The 22839-nt window shown below is 44.1% G+C and overlaps 1 protein-coding gene across 1 annotated transcript in view; it reads right to left on the reverse strand.

The window, feature by feature from the left end:
* The window catches only part of TRAPPC9 (trafficking protein particle complex subunit 9), a 903391-nt gene that overhangs the window by 741221 nt on the left and 139331 nt on the right, over nt 1–22839 (reverse strand). Inside the window, exon 13 of the mRNA XM_077493381.1 lies at nt 8662–8788. Coding sequence (XP_077349507.1) covers nt 8662–8788 — 127 coding nt within the window. The remainder of the gene's footprint in view (nt 1–8661; nt 8789–22839) is intronic.

Genomic DNA, 22839 nt, shown 5'->3' on the forward strand with positions numbered 1-22839 from the left:
TACAGGAAAGGTTGATGTAATCTGCAGTTATAGAAGTGCGGTGCGTGCAGAGCAGAGCGCCGCTCCGTAGATATTAGTTATGCTGACAGCATTCACAGGTCCAAGCAGATCGCACTATTCTTTTTATTTTTAAATGGGAAATTTTAATAAATCCCAGAACACCTTAAAAAAAATTTAAAAAAATAAAAACGTTTTATGCTTTACATTGTAGCAAGTTCTTAAAACAGAGGGTGTTGGCAGGTCTCGTTTTCATCAAAGATCCAAAAATAAAAGTTTTGGCTTACCTGTAAAATCCATTTCATGGAGACCAGTGCAGGACACAGGCATAGTTTTACTATAGGTGACTGAGTGATATGTTACTGCCTGATCCTCTGACACTATGCCTCTGTCCTGTACTGTATGATCAAGAACCAAAGGGGCATCATTTTAGGAGAATGGGCAAAGCCATGCAAATCAATCCTTTGACTGGGGTCTCCAAACTTTTCAGTGTGAGGGACAAATAGTATATTTTCAAATCATTAGAGGCCTAAAAAGGTCTAAAAGCCCATCAGTACCCACCCTTGCATCAAGTTGCCTTTCAGAGTCCCCCTTTATATTAGGCTCCCTATAAAAGTCCTCCTTACATCATGGTACTCATCAGTCGTCCTTACATTAGGATCCCCTTCAGAGTCCCCCTTACATCATTGTGCCCATAAAAGCCCCTAAAAAAGCCCCCAATACTTCATGGTCCCCATTAAAGATCCCCCATCGGAGTCTCCCTTACATCATGGTCCCCAATCAATGCCCCTTTACATCATGGTCCCCAGAAGAGCCACCCTTCAAAGTCCCCCTGACATCATGGTCCCCATATAAGCCTCCATCAGATCCTCCTTAAATTGTGTGGTCCCCATAAGAGCCTCTATCAGATCCCCTTTACATCATCGTGCCCATAAAAGCCCCCAAAAGAGCCCACAATACTTCATGGTCCCAATAAGAGCCCCCATCAGAGTCTCCCTTACATCATGGTCCCCATAAAGGCCCCCCATCTGAGCCCCCCTTATATCAATATGCCCATAAAATCCCCCAAAAGGGTCCCCAATAATTTATGGTCCCCATAGGAGCCCCCCCATCAGAGTCTCCCTTACATCATGGTCCCCCATAAGAGCCCCCTTACATCATGGTCCCCATATGAGCCCCCTTACATCATGGTCCCCATATGAGCCCCCCATTAGAGTCCCCCTTATGAGCCCCCATCAGATCCCCCCTTAAATCATGATCCCCATAAGAGAACCCATACATCATGGTCCCCAGAGTCCCCCTTAAATCATGGTCCCCATAAGAGCCCCCCCATCAGAGTTCCCATAAGAAAATCATGGTCACCGTAAGGGCCCCCCATACATCAGGGTCCCCATAAGAGCCCCCATGCATCATGGTCCCCAAGCTGAGCCCTCCTTACATCACAGTCCCTATAAGAACCCTCCTTAAATCATGGTCCCCAAAAGAGCCGCACAGAGTCCCCCTTTCATCGTGGTCCCCATAAGAGCCCCCAATTAGAGCCCTCTTAACATCATGGTCCCTAGAGGAGCCCCCATCAGAGCCCTCCTTACATCATGGTCCCTAGAGGAGCTCCCATCAGAGCCCTCCTTACATCATGGTCCTCATCAGAGTCCCCATAAGAGTCCTCCTTACATCAAGGCTCCTATCACTTTCCACAAGTGACCCTATGACCCATCAAACGCACTGAAGAAATAACAAGCAATCTATACCTCATTTAGGATACAGATCATGGGGAAGAACAGCATGTAATGTCTGTATGAGATGACAGGTGTATATGCACTAACGATGTGACTTGCATTTCTGATTTTAAACAATATATGTTTTTTAACATTTGTACAAATTAAAACGTGTTACTTTTATTTACACTGACTTGTGGTACCGTGAAAGTCCTAATAGTTTTCTATAGTTAGGGTAGTTTCTTTCTGCGATTACTGATATAGGATGTGGTACCAGACACTTTCTGTCCAACATATGTACGGTTTCTGTTGCTCGGATCCCTTCCTATCATCCTCATATTACCCAAGTCCTGTCAGAGTCCCCCTTAAATCATTGTTTTCATCAGTGCCCTTTTACATCAGGGTCCTCATCAGCGTTCCCCCTTACTTCAGGGTCCCCATCAAAGTTTCCCTTTTACACCAGAGCCCCCATCAAAGTCTCCCCTTACATCAGGATCCCCATTAAAGTCTCCTCTAACATAAGAGTCCCCATCAAAGTCCCCCCTTACATCAGGGATCCCATCAAAGTCTCCCCTTACATCCGGGTCCCCATTAAAGTCTCCCCTAACATCAGAGTCCCCATCAAAGTTTCCCTTTACATCAGGGCCCTGATCAAAGTCTCCTCTATCATCAGAGTTCCTGTCAAAGTCGCCCCTAACATCAGGGTTCCCATGATAGTCTCCCCTTACGTCAGGGTTCCCATCAAAGTCTCTCCTTACGTCAGGGTTCCCATCAAAGTCTCCCCTTACGTCAGGGTTCCCATCAAAGTCTCCCCTTACATCAGGGTTCTCATCAAAGTCTCCCCTTACGTCAGGGTTCCCATCAAAGTCTCCCCTTACATCAGGGTTCCCATCAAAGTCTCCCCTTACATCAGGGTTCCCATCAAAGTCCCCCCTTACATCAGGGTTCCCATCAAAGTCTCCCCTTACATCAGGGATCCCATCAAAGTCTCCCCTTACATCAGGGATCCCATCAAAGTCTCCCCTTACATCCGGGGGGCCCCATTAAAGTCTCCCCTAACATCAGAGTCCCCATCAAAGTTTCCCTTTACATCAGGGCCCTGATCAAAGTCTTCTCTAACATCAGAGTTCCTGTCAAAGTCGCCCCTAACATCAGGGTTCCCATGATAGTCTCCCCTTACGTCAGGGTTCACATCAAAGTCTCCCCTTACATCAGGGTTCCCATCAAAGTCTCCCCTTACGTCAGGGTTCCCATCAAAGTCTCCCCATACATCAGGGTTCCCATCAAAGTCTCCCCTTACATCAGGGTTCCCATCAAAGTCTCCCCTTACATCAGGGTTCCCATCAAAGTCTCCCCTTACGTCAGGGTTCCCATCAAAGTCTCCCCTTACATCAGGGTTCCCATCAACTATCCCCTTATATCAGGGATCCCATCAGAGTCCCCCTTACATCATTAAATTAAATAAATCAATCAGCGCAATCACATAAACATAAAATAAAGAACAATAAAGTGCTTACAAAATCACAAGTTGCTAGCTAAACACTAAATAGTGATTTCTCCCACCATATGTATTCAATAAAAAATGTATAAAAAGTGTACTGCAACTTATATTACACACAAATTGATAAATTACTATATATATAAAACAGTGAGATACCACTTTAAAAAACACAAGTAGAATATCAAACTACATTCATTAGTGCTATAATCTGTGAAAGTTCCACAAGCGTGACAGTTCTCAGCATAGCTATACAGTATAAGTCTTCAAAAGTGACATGAACACCCAAGTGTCTTCCTTAATGTTCAAAATCGTGCTTCTCCTCCACCAGGTGAAAAACTTGCTCAACTCCAAAATAAAGAAAATACGCCTGTATCATGTATCCTCCAAGGTCCCAGCATACATAAAGAGGCAACAATACTCCGCTCCTCCTCCCCTCGCTGAACCTGGAAACTTTAAAACTCTTCCTAACAGCTTACATCTCCATAGCCAGGTGATATGTAAAATATACATAAAAGATATATAAAACATAATGTACACAAACAGTGTACTCTGCTAAGACTACTTTATTTTACAAAGAGTTACACTTACTAAAAAAAAGTCATAAAAGTGCATCCAAGTACATAACATCCACGACTTAACTCCTGGGTATTGAAAACTGCTTGACATCACAGGCTTGGCTCCTCCCTAAATGTTTTGCGCCCCTGTGATTGGGCTTCTTCAGTCCAGGTGGACTCTATTTACTAAATAGGCAACTTCTGAAGGCAATTGGTTCCACTAGATTTTAGTTAGGGGTATCAGAGTAAAGGGGGCTGAATACAAATGTACGCCACACTTTTTAAATATTTAGTTGTAAAAACAAATGTGAAACCCATTTATCATTTTCCTTCCACTTCACAATTATGTGCCACTTTGTGTTGGTCTATCACATAAAATCCCAATAAAAAACATTTACAGTGGGGCAAAAAAAGTATTTAGTCAGCCACCAATTGTGCAAGTTCTCCCACTTAAAACGATGAGGGAGGCCTGTAATAGTCATCATAGGTATACCTCAACTATGAGAGACAAAATGTGGAAACAAATCCAGACAATCACATTGTCTGATTTGGAAAGAATGTATTTACAAATTATGGTGGAAAATAAGTATTTTGGCAATATCAAAACTTCATCTCAATACTTTGGTATATATCCTTTGTTGGCACGACAGAGGTCAAACATTTTCTCTAAGTCTTCAGAAGGTTGTCACACACTGTTGCTGGTATGTTGGCCTCCATGTCCTCCATACAGATCTCCTCTAGAGCAATAATGTTTTGGGGCTGTCGCTGGGCAACACAGACTTTCAACTCCCACCAAAGGTTTTCTATGGGGTTGAGATCTGGAGACTAGCTAGGCCACTCCAGGACCTTGAAATGATTTTTAAGAAGCCACTCCTTCATTGCCCGGGCGGTGTGTTTGGGATCTTTGTCATGCTGAAAGACCAAGCCACATTTCATCTTCAATTGCTGATGGGAGGAGCGATACATGGCCCTATTCATTCTTTCATGTACATGGATCAGTCGTCCTGTTCCCTTTGCAGAGAAACAGCCCCAAAGCATGATGTTGCCACCCACATGCTTCACAGTAGGTATGGTGTTCTTTGGTTGCAACTCAGCATTGTCTCTCCTACGACGAGCCGAGAAAATGCAAGTTCAATAGCCAGTGCAGCTCCTTCTGCTTGATTCTGAGCATGAGTGAACTTTTGTGCGCCGGACTTGTGTACACACGATTGGACTATTCTACAACAAAGTTAAGTTGGCTGAAAATTTGAGAACCTGCTCTCAAACATTTGTGGGAGGAAATTCCGACAGCAAATGTTCGATGGAGCCTACACACGGTCGGACCTTCCAGCATTTCCCGTCGAAAAGTCCGATCGTGTGTACGTGGCATTACTCTACCAACTTGTGGCAATTAAACGACCTATGTAAGTCAATAAAAAAAAAAGTTATGCCCATGTAGCACTAACCCACGAAAGGAGCTGCTGGTTATTTTTGGGCTTACCGTTACCTTCTGTTCTCCTTGTGGCACGTCTAGGGGATGTCCCGTGGTAAATAGCCCAGTAACGTGAGACTGACAACAGATCCACTTGAATGGATTTTATTTGCAAATCTCAGTCAACTGAACAGTCTTTCAACTTGGGATCAGAGGGTTGGGAAGGACGTTCAGGTACTCTTAGTATCAAAGTCAAAAAAACATTGAAGAACTTGCTTACTTTGACTGCATCCAGAGAACAGCCATTCGCAGCTGGATGATCACCCAGGTTGGACAGTCCCTCTCTCACAAGGCCTAGCAGCCAACAAGGTGCTTACTCAGGAACAAGTCTCTGCCACAGACGTTGTTGTAGAATGTACAAAATAATGTATCTGCCACAGACGTTGTTGTAGAACCCGTAGGAAACTAAACTTGAAACCCTTGTAGGATACCTGGATCTTTCAGCCTGCTTGGCGATATCCACAAGACCGTATTCTCTCGGTTACTTCAGTCCTTCCAGACTCTTGCCAAGAAAACCAACCCATACGTGGTGTTCTTCTAAAGAGTCCTCCCCTGGAATGCTTGAACTAATATGGGTCTCTCCGGAACCGGAGACGACACCCAACCATCTCAGAATCCTCCTTTAGTTTCCTTGCCTCAGGCTAGCCAGCCCTGAGGCATTAAAGTCGGGTGGATCCGCACCCCAGGCCATAGCCTTCCTGGGAGCTGGTCAGGAGGACCAGGACCATGAAGTCAGAACATCATACTGGACTGGAACACTGAACCACGCGACGTCCGCATCTTAAATACCCTCTCCCAGAAGGCACAGTGAGAGGGCCACTCCCACTGACCTGGCTCCGAAAGAGAATAACTTAAGCATCTAACCAGACCATAGTTCTACGCCTGCCACAAGAGACGTTGCCCCCTGTGGGCAGGCTGAACATCTCACAGTCCAGTTAGACTGATGTAGAGGTCCAATTTAGACAAATAAACTCAAACCAAACTGCAGTTTAGGCAAATTTGAACTTTGAAAAACGCATAGCGCGTGCTCATCATTACTTTTAGTACAGCCCTCATATTTCGAGGGGAGGCCGGGCCCTTCAATGCTTGTCACATTTTCAAAACACGTCTGCTTAGATCTCAATCATGTAAAATGAAAAACAGCTTCGGAGCTGGAATAAAAATGACGGCATAGAATTGAATAGTACACAGTGACCTGTCACTTACTATTTTCTGCTATTGAGTAACATAAATGGGATAGGAATTGATGGAAGGTATGTTTCGGTTGGCACTGTGGCGTTTTAAAAGCTTCCAAAATTGACACGTGTATGGGCAGCAATCTTATATGTAGTAATTTTGGTTAAAAATAGGATTGTGAAAAGCTGAAAGGGCGACAGAAAACTGCCTCATTTTGCTTAGTTTACCGGTTTTGAGAGCCCAAGTGCTTAAAATGGAGACAGAAAGTAATAAACTGAAAGTTGGAAATTAATAAATAGAACAATGAAAGTCAGCGTCTGACACTTCAATTGGCTGGTTTCTCTCCATCCCGGCTGTCATTAACAGTTTGGGTCCCCACTGATAATCAGGAGCCAATCACAGCGGTTTCTGATCATGTGATCACTATCACCTATGACTGTGATAGTGAACCTTGGCACCCCAGATGTTTTGGAACTACATTTCTCCACTACACTGCAGAGTGCATGAGCATCACGGGAAACATAGTTCCAAGTGCCAAGGTTCGCCATCACTGTCCTATGACATTGTCAACACATGCAGGCTAGAGGCATTAGTGACAAAATCAACCTTTAGTCTCTAAATGAACACCATCCCCTTCAGGCTGCCGTGGGACCTGCAGTGCCATCTATTTAATAATTTGATTGTCAGAAAAATTACTTTTATAAACACATTTTAATTACAAAAAAAAAATTTTATTAATTTTTGTTTATGTCAGCCTAAAATAAACAAAGGAGTGGAGTTGAAGAGAGGCGTGATAATGACGTCTCACTCTCCAACTCAGTTAATCAGAGGAAGCTTTGTATTAATTCACAGAGTACAAAGCTGCCTATGAATGGCTGAGTGCCACTCAGACCGACTCTGTATTGTTCCGGGTATGAGACAGGAAGTGTCCATCTTACAGTCAGAATCCAGTGTCATGTACTGTATGTATGTAGCTGAAGCTACATACAGTTCATACAGAGCTTAGAGACACTACAGCAGTAAGAGAAGGAAATCGATCGTTTGGACCAGCTTGGTCCACACAAACTATTTAAAGTGAGAGGAAACATGGAAATACACTTCAAAGTTAGCAGAAAGCTTACCAAAATGTCCATGTGCACATTTCACTATTCCATACCAAGCAAATTATCTCCTCCTTATCTTACTGCTCTCTTACGCTCCTAGGGCCAATAACAAATCCTCTGGCTTGGTAAATTAAAAATTCAATTTTTCCGAAAGCTACTTCATTTCTTTTGATTGCTTTCCATTCCTATATCTAATCTCATTCTGCGAATACTCCAAAATAAATTATTAAAGTTTATATGGGGCTTGACCCATCTCAGGGGTATTAAAGCTACCCTATTCCAACATAAAACTAGTGGTGTAACCCCCCCAGGAATCCTATACATCCCTATCTTTAGACATGTCCGTTTGGGAGGACCAAGTTCTCGATTTCCACAGATAGATGAGGTTATTTCCAGTTCCAGTGATGTCTTAGCTTTATTATACCCTGCTATCCCAGTTCTTGAGTTGTTGTCATTATTTGATGCATCCCTCCTATAACTCTGAGAAATAATAAAGAATTAAAAAAATATATATATAAAACTTGTGGTGGCCTGAGAGTGTCAATTTTGATTATTATAGAGCTGATTACATACAGTAGTACCATTGGCCCTTTTTGATCTCTGAAATCCAAATCCATGCCCCAGATGACATCAGTTGTGACGTAATGAGTCATTGCTTGATTTGTTTATGCATTACTCTATTCGCATTTATTGAGTTAGCGCCACATATATCTTAATATAATAACCAATGAAGAACTTTTCTCAAAAGGAGGAGGAGGAAGCGTGTCCCCGTCGGATCATCTGTTCTGCCTGAGGACCCAAATCTGTTAACCAATGATGTGCCAAAAGACGGGAAGATGATGAGGCATCCCTATAGTGAAGATTTCTCATGAGCCCAGCAGCCGGAACAATGTAGGATGTCCATTACTGGTAAGTGTTGTGCCTAGCTGCAGATTTTATTTTTATTAATTTTTTTTAAGATAACTTCAGCTTTTAAAATATATATATTTTTTTTATAGCAAGTAGCAAAGGGCAACATACGGTACACAATTTTTTGTCCAATGATTTGCAATAAATTGACAACTAGCTGGTAGTTGATTTCTTACTTTCAGTCTTTTTGAAGCCATGTGACTTTCGGAATGTCGTGTAAAAAATGAATACTCACCATTGACAGTTATCTGGCCAGTGGTTCTAGGCACACCCACTAGTGTTACTGGATAGAGGCCGGACTCTGCAGGGAGTGAAAGCGCAGCTGGAAGGGACTCGAACTCTACGCCGCTGGTAAGAAGCCCCTGAAACATAACCAGAAAGAAGACTGAAGGACCGCCAGCAAGAAAGAGCGTTAAAAGTACACATAGTTAGGTTGAAAAAAAGACACAAGTCCCTCTAGTTCAACCAATAAAAATATTCTATTTTATATATATATATATATACACACACACACACACACACACACACACATATATATATATATATATATATATATATATATATATATATATATATATATATATATATATATATATATATATATATACACAGTGATGTGAAAAAGTGTTTGCCCCCTTCCTCATTTCCTGTTCCTTTGCATGTTTGTCACACTTAAGTGTTTCGGAACATCAAACCAATTTAACCACTACAATACAGGGCACTTTCACCCCCTTCCTTCCCAGCCCAATTTTCAGCTTTCATCGCTCTCGCGCTTTCAGTGACAATTGCGCGGTCATGCTACACTGTACCCAAATGAAATTGTTATCATTTTGTTCGCACAAATAGAGCTTTATTTTGGTGTTATTTATTCACGACTCCGTTTTTTATTTTTTGCGATATAAGCGCAAAAAAAGCGGAAATTTGGAAAAAAAACAATATTTTCTTTTTTCTATTTGAAAAGAAATCCAATAAAATCTAATTTTGTCATAAATTTAAGCCAAAATGTATTCTGCTACATGTTTTTGGTAAAAAAAATTCCGTTAACTGTATAATAATTGGTTTGTGTGATCACGGACATATGTACGCAAATGATCATGTACATATGTGTGCAGGTGATCACGTACATATGTGTGCAGATAATCATTGGGACATGTGATTTTAGTGGGACATATGTGGGGGACATGTTTTTATTATTAGGGACGTGTTTTTATTATTTGGGGACATGTATGTTTTGGGGACATGTGTGGTTTGGGGACATATGTGGGGACTGTGTTTGTACTGTGTGGTGTGTTGTGTGTTGACACTACACTGATGATAAGTGAGTAAAAAGCTGTAAAAAGCAGCCCATACTCACTGATCATCAGCCGGCTGCAGCGTTCTGCTCTCCTCTCCTCAGCGATGACTTCCGTGTGAGGAGAGGAGAGCCGATTGCCTAGCAACCGGCTGTTTGTTTACATCACATGACGGCCGTGATTGGACACGGCCGTCATGTGATCAGGAGGGCCAATCACAGAGCCCTCCTGCCGATCTCAGATGTGCCGTGTCCGGGTGACACGAGCACATCGGGATCGCGCCGCTGCGCGGGCACGTGCGCGCGCAATCCCGCTACTTCTGAATGACGTTCAGGAACGTCCTATCAGGAGTAGACGGCTCCCACCCGGCCGTATATATGCATTGGCCGGGTGGGAAGTGGTTAAACAATAGTCAAGGACAACACAAGTAAACACAAAATACAATTTGTAAATGAAGGTGTTTATTATTAAAGGTGAAAAAAAATCCAAACCATCATGGCCCTGTGTGAAAAAGTGATTGCCCCCTAAACCTAATAACTGGTTGAGCCACCCTTAGCAGCAACAACTGCAACCAAGCGTTTGCGATAACGTGCAATGAGGCTTTTACAGCATCCTGGAGGAATTTTGGCCCACTCATCTTTGCAGAATTGTCCTAATTCAGTTACATTAGAGGGTTTTCGAGCATGAACGGCCTTTTTAAGGTCATACCACAACATCTCAATAGGATTCAGGTCAGGACTTTGGCTAGGCCACTCCAAAGTCTTCATTTTGTTTTTCTTCAGCCATTCGGTGGTGGACTTGCTGGTGTGTTTAGGATCATTGTCCTGCTGCAGAACCCAAGTTAGTTTCAGCTTGAGTACACGAACAGATGGTCGGACATTCTCCTTCAGGATCTCTTGGTAGACAGCAGAATTCATAGTTCCTTTTATCACGGCAAGTCTTCCAGGTCCTGAAGCAGCAAAACAGCCCCAGACCATCACACTACCACCACCATATTTTACTGTTGGTATAATGTTCTTTTTATGAAATGCAGTGTTCCTTCTACGCCAGATATACTTGGACACACACCTTCCAAAGAGTTCCACTTTTGTCTCATCGGTCCACAGAATGTTGTCCCAAAAGTCTTGGGGATCATCAAGATGTGTTGTGGAGAAATTGAGACGAGCTTTGATGTTCTTTTTGCTCAGCAGTGGTTTTCTCCTTGGAACTCTGCCATGCAGGCCATTTTTGCCCAGTCTTTTCCTGATGGTGGAGGCATGAACGCTGACCTTAACTGAGGCAAGTGAGGCCTGCAGTTCCTTGGACGTTGTTGTGGGATCTTTTGTGACCTCTTGGATGAGTCGTCGCTGCGCTCTTGGGGTAATTTTGGGCGGCCGGCCACTCCTGGGAAGGTTCACCACTGTTCCATGTCTTCGCCATTTGTGGATAATGGCTCTCACTGTGGTTCGCTGGATTCCCAAAGCTTTGGAAATGGCTTTATAACCCTTTCCAGACTGATAGATCTCAATTACTTTCTTTCTCAATTGTTCCTGAATTTCTTTGGGTCTCGGCATGATGTGTAGCTTTTAAGGATCTTCTGGTGGACCTTACTGTGTCAAGCAGCTCCTATTTAAGTGATGCCTTGATTGTGAACAGGTGTGGCAATAATCAGGCCTGGGTGTGGCTAGAGAAATTGAACTCAGGTGTGGACAACCACAGTTATAGTATGTTTTAACAAGGGGGGCAATCACTTTTTCACCTTTAATAATAAACACCTTCATTTACAAATTGCATTTTGTGTTTACTTGTGTTGTCCTTGACTATTGTTTAAATTGGTTTGATGTTCCGAAACACTTAAGTGTGACAAACATGCAAAGGAACAGGAAATGAGGAAGGGGGCAAACACTTTTTCACACCACTGTATATATATATATACACACACATTATATTATATATATATATATATATACCGTATATACTCGAGTATAAGCCGAGATTTTCAGCCTCTTTTTTGAGGCTGAAAGTGCCCCCTCGGCTTATACTCGAGTCACCGCTGTCTGACTGCTCGATCAGCGTATCGAGCAGACAGACGGCGGACATTAAAATTCAAAAGCCGCGCCTCCTTCTCCGCCTCCGCCTGTGATAGGCGGAACACTGAATTTCCCAGCAGTCAGTGTTCCGCCTATCACGGACATCCGCTCATTCTCATACTACGGACGAGTATGAGAGGATGTCCGTGATAGGCGGAACACAGGCTGCTGGGAAATTGAGTGTTCCGCCTATCACAGGCGGAGGCGGAATTTTGAATTGTAGAATGGCCGCCGAGAAGAGCGGCGATCCATCGGCACGGCACGGGACGGAGGAGGCACGGGACGGAGGAGGCACGGCACAGGACGGAGGAGGCACGGGACGGGACGGAGGAGGCACGGGACGGAGGAGGCACGGCACGGGACGGAGGAGGCACGGGACGGAGGAGGCACGGCACGGGACGGAGGAGGCTCGGGACGACGGCGGCTCGGGACGGAGGCTTGGGACACAGGTAGGCTGGACACACACACAAGGCTGCACGGACACACACACACACACACACACACACACACACACACAGGGATGGATGGATGGATGGATACACACACACACACACACACACACACACACAGGGATGGATGGATGGATGGATACACACACACACACACACACACACACACAGGGATGGATGGATGGATGAATACACACACACACACACACACACAGGGATGGATGGATGGATGGATACACACACAGGGATGGATGGACGGACACACACACAGGGATGGATGGATGGATGGACACACACACAGGGATGGACGGACACACAGGGATGGACAGCCATGTCTCACCCTCGGCTTATACACGAGTCAATAAGTTTTCCAGTTTTTTGGGGGTAAATTGGGGGCCTCGGCTTATATTCGGGTCGGCCTATACTCGGGTATATACGGTATATATATATATATATATATATATATATATATATATATATATATATATATATATAGCACTGGCCTCCGAAGGAGCTGCTGGTTTTATCGGGCTTACCGTTACCTTCTTGACCTCATCTCCGTCTAGGGTTTCCCGAGGTAGATGGCCCAAAGAAATGTAGAAACTGACCCTGGATCTTCTTTTGGGTTATTTATTTGAAGTAGAAACAGAATCTCTCAGTTTAGGGTAGAGGGTTAGGAGTAAGTTCAGGTACTTTGGACTGTCAAAAATGGAAAGTCTCTTATAGAAGAAATCCAGCGAATAACCACTTCACAGTTGGATTTTCACAACCTCCGGATAGACTTCCTCTCACTAGGCCTAGCAACCGGTAGGGTGTTAAGTAAAGTCTCTGCCACAGACTTGAGCGTAACTGAGGGACTTAGACAAATTTATAGAGCTATTATATGGTACCAGTATCTCTCAGCCGGTCCGGCGATACCGTATAAGTGTAGATCCATGAAGTGTCCTTACACTGAATCTCCAGGCTCCTTCAGAGAAGCCAGCCTTGTGCATAGCCTTCTCCTGAAGAGTCCTCCCCTGGATGCTTCTCCAGTTGCTGGGCCTCTCCCTTAGATGAGACGGCACTGGACCACCCTTGAATCACCAGGCCCCCGATATCCATTCAGGCCTGTCCCTGCAGTTGCTTTGCCTCAGGCTATCCAGCACCGAGACTTGGAAATGCATGGAACCGCACCCCAGGACAGGAGGGCCATGGGGACTGGTCAGGAGGACCAGAACAGACAGAAAAATCTCCTGGAATGGAACCCCATAGCACGTGAAGTCCATACCTTAAATACCACCTCCCAGAATGCACAGCAGGAGAACACTCCCACGGGGCTGGTTCCGAGAAAAATGTGGCACTCAATACACCCAGCCAAACTGCGTTCTCACTCTTGCCGGCGGCGACAGCAACACCTGCGGCCAAGGAGAACCCAGTGCAACCCAGCTGGACTGGTACTGAAATCATAATTTAGTAAAATTAGCCCTAAAACCCAACTGTGGTTTCAAGAATATTAACTTTCAAAAACATATAGCGCATACTCGTTAGGAGCCAGTGCTACATACATGTATATATATATATATATATATATATATATATATATATATATATATATATATATATATATATATATATATATATATATATATAACACACACACACACACACAATTCATAAAAACAATCCTATACCCACACCTGCCATTAGAGAAATTAGGAGGCTTCCAACGCTTGCTTCCTTCTAAGAATGCAAGTTAGAGCAAACCTGCCCCTCCATAAAAGTGCATCTTATTAAGTAAGGGTCACCCTCCAACATCTCAAGGGCTGCTAAAAAAAAAAATTTGTTAAAATACCTACCCTTCACCCTGACTTCTGTGCTGCAGGGGTTGAAGTCAGGACCCTTCGGAGAGAATGTAGAATGCCACAAATCTCACAAGATGATGCTACAGCACAATGCATTAGTGTCTTCTACCAAGATTTGGGCCACTCTGCATTTCCCATGATATCTCTGATGTCACCCTTGCCAAGGCGCCATGGGCAGAAGCATGGATAATTAAGTAATACGTTAGCCAAACATTCCATATTCCTAATACATGTCTGCTGTACCATGTACATGTTAGAAAACGTATCCTGTTCTCTTCATATTGCTTCCTTTGTGTGAAATCCCTGGTGTCCCTGCCAATCCCTCTGATTTCCTATTAAAAGCGAACCACTCAAGGCGTGAGAACACACACGGTGGTCAGTTTTCTGGCTGTGCCAGGAACTCAGCCTGCTCTCTTCCAATTACCGTATATACTCGAGTATAGGCCGACCCGAATATAAGCCGAGGCCCCCAATTTACCCCCAAAAAACTGGAAAACTTATTGACTCGTGTATAAGCCGAGGGTGAGACATGGCTGTCCATCCCTGTGTGTCCGTCCATCCCTGTGTGTGTGTCCGTCCATCCATCCCTGTGTGTGTGTCCATCCATCCATCCATCCATCCATCCATCCCTGTGTGTGTATCCATCCATCCCTGTGTGTGTGTGTGTGTGTGTATTCATCCATCCATCCATCCCTGTGTGTGTGTGTGTGTGTGTGTGTGTGTATCCATCCATCCGTGTGTGTGTGTGTGTGTGTGTGTGTGTGTGTGTGTGTGTGTGTGTGTGTGTGTGTGTGTGTGTGTGTGTGTGTGTGTGTGTGTGTGTGTGTGTGTGTCCGTGCAGCCTTGTGTGTGTGTCCAGCCTACCTGTGTCCCAAGCCTCCGTCCCGAGCCGCCGTCGTCCCGAGCCTCCTCTGTCCCGTGCCTCCTCTGTCCCGTGCCTTCCGGTGTCCCGTGCGTCCCGTGCCTCCTCTGTCCCGTGCCTCCTCCGTCCCGTGTCGTGCCGATGGATCGCCGCTCTTCTCGGCGGCCATTCTACGATTCAAAAGCTGCGCCTCCGTCCTCCGCCTGTGATAGGCGGAACACTCAATTTCCCAGCAGCCTGTGTTCCGCCTATCACGGACATCCTCTCATACTCGTCCGTAGTATGAGAATGAACGGATGTCCGTGATAGGCGGAACACTGACTGCTGGGAAATTCAGTGTTCCGCCTATCACAGGCGGAGGCGGAGAAGGAGGCGCGGCTTTTGAATTTTAATGTCCGCCGTCTGTCTGCTCGATACGCTGATCGAGCAGTCAGACAGCGGTGACTCGAGTATAAGCCGAGGGGGCACTTTCAGCCTCAAAAAAGAGGCTGAAAATCTCGGCTTATACTCGAGTATATACGGTACCAAGCTTGTGCTGACACGCCTACACCTGCACAGCCATTCACTGAGGAGATCAGTGTACTGCTGTTTTTCCTCCCCTAGCTCTCTGAGCTCATTTTGCAATCAAGAACAGAGGATCACTTTTAAAGAAACGGGGGAAAGAAGAATGTTTTTTTATAAATATACACAACTGTTTTGTCCCCATTATAAACTGAATGGCTTGTTTTACAAGGCGAGGGTGAAATCATAATAATAAAAAAAAAACCTTTGATGACCATAGGCGGTTTGTCATTTATTTTTTTTTTTTTTTTTTGCAGCAACATTCTGTAAAAGGGGTGGGGGCCCGCTTGAAAAAGCGGCATTTAAAAATTTAGTAAAATGTCCTCTTTAAGAGAAGGGGGGAAGGAGTTAATTTGGCCTCATCAGGATGGACTAAAGGTTAATAAGGTGTTAAATAATTTTATTCGGACCATGGAGCAGTAAGCATATGAGGAAAATAACCAATAATATAAATTAATAAAACTAGAGCTGCATTTATTCCCAATGATGGGCTAAAAAAGAAGAAGAAAAAAAAAAGACTGCACTTCAGACATTATAGTTCTGACAGCATTAGATTTTTTTTTTACAAAGTGGTTTTCTAATATGCATTATACCCCTTTTCTTACAGTATTTAAAACCCCTTTATGGCTTTAATACCACTTTAACCACTTAAGCCCCGGACCAATTTGCAGCCAAAGGACCAAGCCCCTTTTTGCGATTCGGCACTGCGTCAATTTAACTGACAATTGCGCGGTCGTGCGACGTGGCTCCCAAACAAAATTGACATCCTTTTTTCCCCACAAATAGAGCTTTCTTTTGGTAGTATTTGATCACCCCTGCGGTTTTTTATTTTTTGCACTATAAACAAAAATAGAGCAACAATTTTGATAAAAATGCAATATTTTTTACTTTTTGCTATAATAAATATCCCCCCCAAAAAATATAAAAAACATATTTTTTTTCCTCAGGTTTAGGCCGATACGTATTCTTCTACATATTTTTGGTAAAAAAAAAAAAGAATCGCAATTAGCGATTATTGATTGGTTTGCGCAAAAGTTATAGCGTTTACAAAATAGGGGATAGTTTTATAGCATTGTTATTATTATTTTTTACTAGTAATGGTGGCAATCAGCGATTTTTATTGTGACTGCGACATTAAAGCAGACACATCGGACATTTTTGACACATTTTTGGGACCATTGTCCTTTATACAGCAATCAGTGCTATTTAAATGCACTGATTCCTGTGTAAATGACACTGACAGCAAAGGAGTTAACCACTAGGGGGTGGGGAAGGGTTATGTGTATTTTTCAATTGTAGGGGGCGTGGCCTGGTATGTGACATCACTGATTGTCTTTCCCTATAACAGGAAACAGACGAACGCTGACAGCCACAGTAGGAAGCACGAGGAGAGGTTTGTTTACACAGACCTCTCCTCGTTCTTAAGTTCTCTGACCCAATCGGTCACGGAGCTCTGGACCGGGTCTGGAGCGTGCCACCGCCGGCGCGCTCCCGACCCAGGGCTGGGCATTTAAAGAGCCACATACAGGTACGTGATTGTGCCCAGCCGTGCCATTCTGCCGACGTATATGTGCAGGAGGCGGTCCTTAAGCAGTTAAGGACCGGAAGGATTTGCCCTCATAATGACCAGGCCATTTTTTGCAATACGGCACTGCGTCGCTTTAATTGACAATTGCGCTGTCGTACGATGTTGTACCCAATCAAAATTTATGTCCTTTTTTTCCCACAAATAGAGCTTTCTTTTGGTGGTATTTGATCATTTTATTTTTTGCGCTATAAACAAAAAAAAAAGAGCGAAAAAAAAATGTTTTTAAACTTTTTGCTATAATAAATATCCCAAATAAAACCTGTAAAAAAAAAACTAAATTCTTCATCAGTTCAGGCCGATATGTATTCTTCTACATATTTTTGGACAAAAAAATCTCAATAAGCGTATACTGATTGGTTTGCGCAAAAGTTATAGCATCTACAAAATGGAAGAGATAGAGTTATGGAATTTTTATTATTTATTTATTTTTTACTAGTAATGGCGGCGATCTGCGATTTTTAGCAGGACTGCGACATTGCGGCAGACAGATCGGAAACTTTTTTGGAACCATTGACATTTATACAGCGATCACAGCTAAAAATAACCACCAATTACTGTATAAATATCACTGGCAGGGAAGGGATTAACACTAGGGGGGAAACAAGGGGTTAAGTGTTCCCTGGGAGGCGTTTCTAAGTGTGGGGGGAGTGTAGTGACTGGAGGAGGAGAGGGATCGCTATTCCCGATCACTAGGAACAGATCTCTTTCTACTCCCGTCATAACGGGGATCTGTCCATTTACATAGACAGATCCCTGTTCTGGCTCTCTGAGGAGCGGTCGAGGGTGGCCGGCAGACATCGGCCGCTGCCGGCCACGCAGGCGTCGCGCACGCCCCCTATAGCTTCTTAAAGTGGCTGACATACAACGACTGCGATTCGCGCAGCTCGTGCCAACCTATCGCAGTATAACTTTGGAGGCTGGTCGGCAAGTAGTTAAAGAGGAAGTAAAGGCTAAAAAAAAACACACCCTGTAAGGCAAAGGCATAATGAGCTAGTATGCCTAGCATACTAGCTCATTATGAATAACTTACCTGAGAACGAAGCCCCCGAAGCAGTCCTCCGTCTTCATGTCCGCCGCTGACATGGATCCCGGAGTGACTTCCGGGTCTCGCTGCTCTGGCGCTGTGATTCGCCAGAGCAGCGATGACGTCACTCCCGCACATGCGCACGGGAGCCGATACTCGCGCATATCGCCGCAATCTGCGGCCTGCCCAGTGCACCTGCACCGTAGACAGCGGTGGCTGTCTTCGGGTAAATATCTCCTAAACCGTATAGGTTTAGGAGATATTTCTTGGGCCTACAGGTAAGCCTTAATCTAGGCTTACCTGTAGGTCAAAGTTGGTTGTAAGGGTTTACAACCACTTTAAGGGCAGCGCTACCCCTATAGAAGCTGCTGGAAATCGCCCAGAATCTTTTTCCCATTAGACTGCCCGGCAGCCAGGCATATGATCATCACACTTGCTCTCTGGCTCAATAACAAGTCTAGGGGTGTTCCTTTTGGTGTTTTTTTATTTTAAGGGTAACTTGGATAGGGTTAGGGAATTTGAGTGCTATATTCCAAAAAGAACTATGTACAAGTTGAGGACAGTAACCTTCCTTCTGTAGAGCTGAAGCAGAATTCCTTGCAGAAGCAAACTGTGGACTTGGCCTTTGAGGTAGAACCAGTTGAAAGCCCACAAGCTTCTGGCTTTAACGTGAATTGTAATGCCGTGTACACACGACCGGACTTTCCGGCAGGAAAGGTCGGACGGAATCATTTCATCGGATATTTCGATCGTGTGTGGGGCTTCATCTGACTTTTTTTTTTCAAAAATTCTGACGTACCTAGAAATAGAACATGTTTCAAAATTTTCAGATGGAATCAATTCCTATCGGGAAAACCGTTCGTCTATATGCTAGTCCGATGGACCAAAAACGATGCAAGGGCAGCTATTGCCTACTGGCTATTCAACTTCCTTTTTCTAGTCCCGTCGTACTTCATCACGTTCTAAACGAACGGACTTTCGTGTGATCGAGTGTAGGCAAGTCCGTTTCAGGGGAACTCTGTCGGAAAAGGCCATCAGAGTTTATTCTGATGGGAAAACCGGTCATGTGTATGCGGCATTAGACAGGACAATCCACTTTGCCAGTCATCATCCTTCCATGCGCTTCTTGCTGCAAAAGCCAGTTATAGGTTGGGGTGGTTGCCATTTGCTTGTAGAGTTGGTTAGTTAATGAGGGGGTGCACTGGACACCTTTGCTGCCATTGTGCTATTGCTGAGTGTCTAGGGTGCCCCTATACATTTAAGGAGGGGTGGGCTCCCTCCAGTCATACCTGACCTTATTCTATCAATTATTTTATATGTGCTCAAACTTTGGAGGCTCTATGGCCCCATTCACCCCTGAGTGTATCGTTTTTGAGCGTTTTTTCCGACGCTTTGTCACGCGTGTTTGCGAGTTACCAAGCATCGCTTTCCGGCAATTTTGAGCTTTGGCGTTAGGAAAAATTATCATCTGCTTCCTCATTTGTTGCTATGTTTTTAGATTTTTCATCGGCTTGCTGCTCCAAAAATGCCCAAATCTGCCCCGATTCGAGCGACAAAAAAGGGTCCAGAACTTGTTTGAGCTTCAGGCGACTTGGAGTGGAGATGTGAACCATCTCCATAGAGAATAATAGATTTTTTTGCCCTCAAGCATTTTATAGCTTGAGGCTTCAAGATATAAAACGCTCAGGTGTGAATGGGGCCTAAATCTTTATAGAATTAGGATTGCGGTACACTGGGGTGCTGTGAAATTGCCCTGCAGCCTAAAGCAGAGTTCCAACTGCAATAATTTATTTTTTTAAAGTCAGCAGCTACAAGTACTGTAGCTGCTGACTTTTAATAAGGACGCTTACCTGTCCAGGGAGCATGTGATGTTTGCGCCCCCCCCCCTCCCCCAGACCGATTCGTCCACCAGCTCGGGTGCAGGCACCAGCATTCCAAATAAGGGAAACTGGCAGTGGGGCCTTCAGGTTTCACAGCCGGTTTCCTGATGCACATGCGCAAGTAGCACACACAGGTCCCAGAAGGCAGTGGGGGAGAAGGAGGAGGGCTCGCCACAGAAGAGGACGTGAGGTACTGCGCTGTGGCTGGGCTAGGACTGAAGTAAATGTATTCTTTCTAAAAAAGGTAGGCAAGAAAAAAAATATATAGATATCCAAAAACGAGGGGTGGTCTTTAGTTTAAGACCACCTTGTAAAAGTGGGTGGAACTCCACTTTAAAGATTTATTTGCAAATGTGGCCAAACCAAACCCCTGGTTTTAAGGTAAATAGTTATACAAGGTCAATTTGGTTTGTTGCAGGCTGGTTGGTAAGTCAGCTGGGAATTTGTCGTTTGTTGTTTTTTTGATACACACTTCTTTCTTTGGGCAATCAGAGCAGAAACCCTTCAACAAGGATTGACTGAGCTCTTCGGGACACCAGCCGATGTCCCCTTTACACATACTGTTGACTTTCTAGCACCAGAGCGGTGGCAACAGTCTCTAAGATCTTTCACGGCAACCTATACTCACAAAATGCCAAAGGACAGTTGGTTGCCTCCTTCCTACATCCATGTGACACCTTTTTCCAGTTCTACCAGACCGGATGTTCAGCAGACAGCCCCTCAGTCAGCTCTCTGTAGCGTCAGCAACCAGGCCTTCAGATCACCCTTCTGAGGCCTCACAAAAAGCAACCACATGGCAGCACTGCCAGTGGGGCAGCAAGCCCTTTAGGTTCGACTAATCCTCTCCTGAAAGTAAAAACCCAGAAGCTCTGTGTCTCAGAATATTTAATTGCTTGCCAACCAGCCCTCGTCATACTGCGGCAGGTCGGCGTGTTCCCGCGAGCAGTCATAGCTGTATGTCGGCCCTTTAAGAGGGAATAGCGGGCGCGTGTGTGCCCACTGCACTGCGGGGGAACCAATGCGCATTGATGGCGGTCGCGATGGCCACATGCATCGCGGGCACAAGAGCCAGAACAGGGTTGTGTATGTGTGTGTGTGTGTGTGTGTAAACACACAAATCCCTGTTCTGTGAGGAGAGGAGAGACAGATTGTGAGTTCCTACTAGCCATGAACAACGATCTGTCATCTCCTTCAGCCACTCCCACCCCCTACAAAAGTATGAACAGTGATCTGTCATCACCCCTACACAGTCCCCTCCCCCCTTCAGAACACATACGAGGGAACACCGTTAACCCCTTGATCGCCCCCTAGTGTTAACCCCTTCCCTGCCTGTGACATTTACACAGTAATCAGTGCATTTTTATAGCACTGATTGCTGTATAAATGTCAATGGTCCCAAAAATTTGTGAAAAGTGTCCGATCTGTCTGCCATAATGTCGCAGTCCCGATAAAAATGGCAGCTCACCGGCTTTACTAGTAAAAAATATATATATAATAATAAAAATGTCATAAATCTTTCCCATAGTTTGTAGACGCTATAAGGTTTGTGCAACCCAATCAATGTACGCTTATTGTGATTTTTATTACCAGAAATATGTAGAATAACACATATCGGCCTAAACTGAGGAAAAAAAAATATATATATTTTTTAAATTGGATATTTATTATAGCAAAAAGTACAAAATATTGTGCTTTTTTCAAAACTGACGCTTTTTTTTTTTTGTTTATAGCGCAAAAAATAAAAACCGCAGAGGTGATCAAATACCACCAAAAGAAAGCTCTATTTGTGGGAACAAAAAGGACGTCATTTTTGTTTGTGTAAATCGTTGCATGACCGCGCAATTGTCAGTTAAAGCGATGCAGTGTCATATCGCCAAAAAATGGCCCGGTCATTAAGCAGGCAAACCTTCTGGGGCTGAAGTGGTTAAAAAGATGCATTGCAGCCTTCACGGCAACCCTCCCTGGGACTGGTGAGGGCTGTATAAATATTCATGCTGCTATTTGCATTGCTTCACACCTATGTTCCAGAGAATTCTACTGTTTTCTGGAAAGCAAAGGAAACAAACCAGCAGCAGCTGAAATACCAAACAGGCCTAACTAATCACATACAGCTACACTGATTACAGTGAGCACAACTAAATTTACCTAACACAGCATTTGCAGGCACACCGATTACAGTGACGCAAGCTAAATTTACCGGCAAAATTACAGCTTCACCGAACACAGTGGGCCAAAAACGAAATCTACCTAATCCTAGCAACCATCTAGGAGGATGCTACATAAGTTCAAATGTAAAAAGTCCTTTTGCTGTGAGAATATGGATTAACTTTGCAGCAAAGAAAGTTATTGCCACATACCAATGCTGCTAAACTAGGTCTGAACTTGCAAGCTTTAAAAAAAAAATGGGTTAAACGTAGGGCTGTTACTGGTTAAAATTTTCGTGTTTAATCGCTGTTTTTTAAATCGATTAATCAAATCATTTTGATTAATTATAACACACATACAGATCCAACTACTTTTCGCTACTCTCCTTGCATTGTAACTCTGCATTAGTCAGTGGTAAATGTGGTATACACTATATACAATCACCCGACACTAGTTAGTTTCCACAATCCATGACTTAACTTTACAGTTCACACAAATACATTTTAAATTCAAACTGTAGCACTGACGTATTTTTTTTTTCCACAGTAGCGTGACAATCCCTCCACCTCCGGTCTAACTAATCACTCACACCTTATGGCATGGACCCCTGTGGAAACAGGTGGTCATGCAAGCGGGTATCAAAAGGGTTAACATGGACCATAAACTTCTCTCACGTCTCCTTAGATCTCAGCAAGGATGCCA

This window comes from Lithobates pipiens, unplaced genomic scaffold (assembly GCF_037356315.1).
Source record: "Lithobates pipiens isolate NorthernLeopardFrog02 unplaced genomic scaffold, aLitPip1_a1.2 Scaffold_19, whole genome shotgun sequence".
Classification (NCBI taxonomy): Eukaryota; Metazoa; Chordata; class Amphibia; order Anura; family Ranidae; genus Lithobates; species Lithobates pipiens.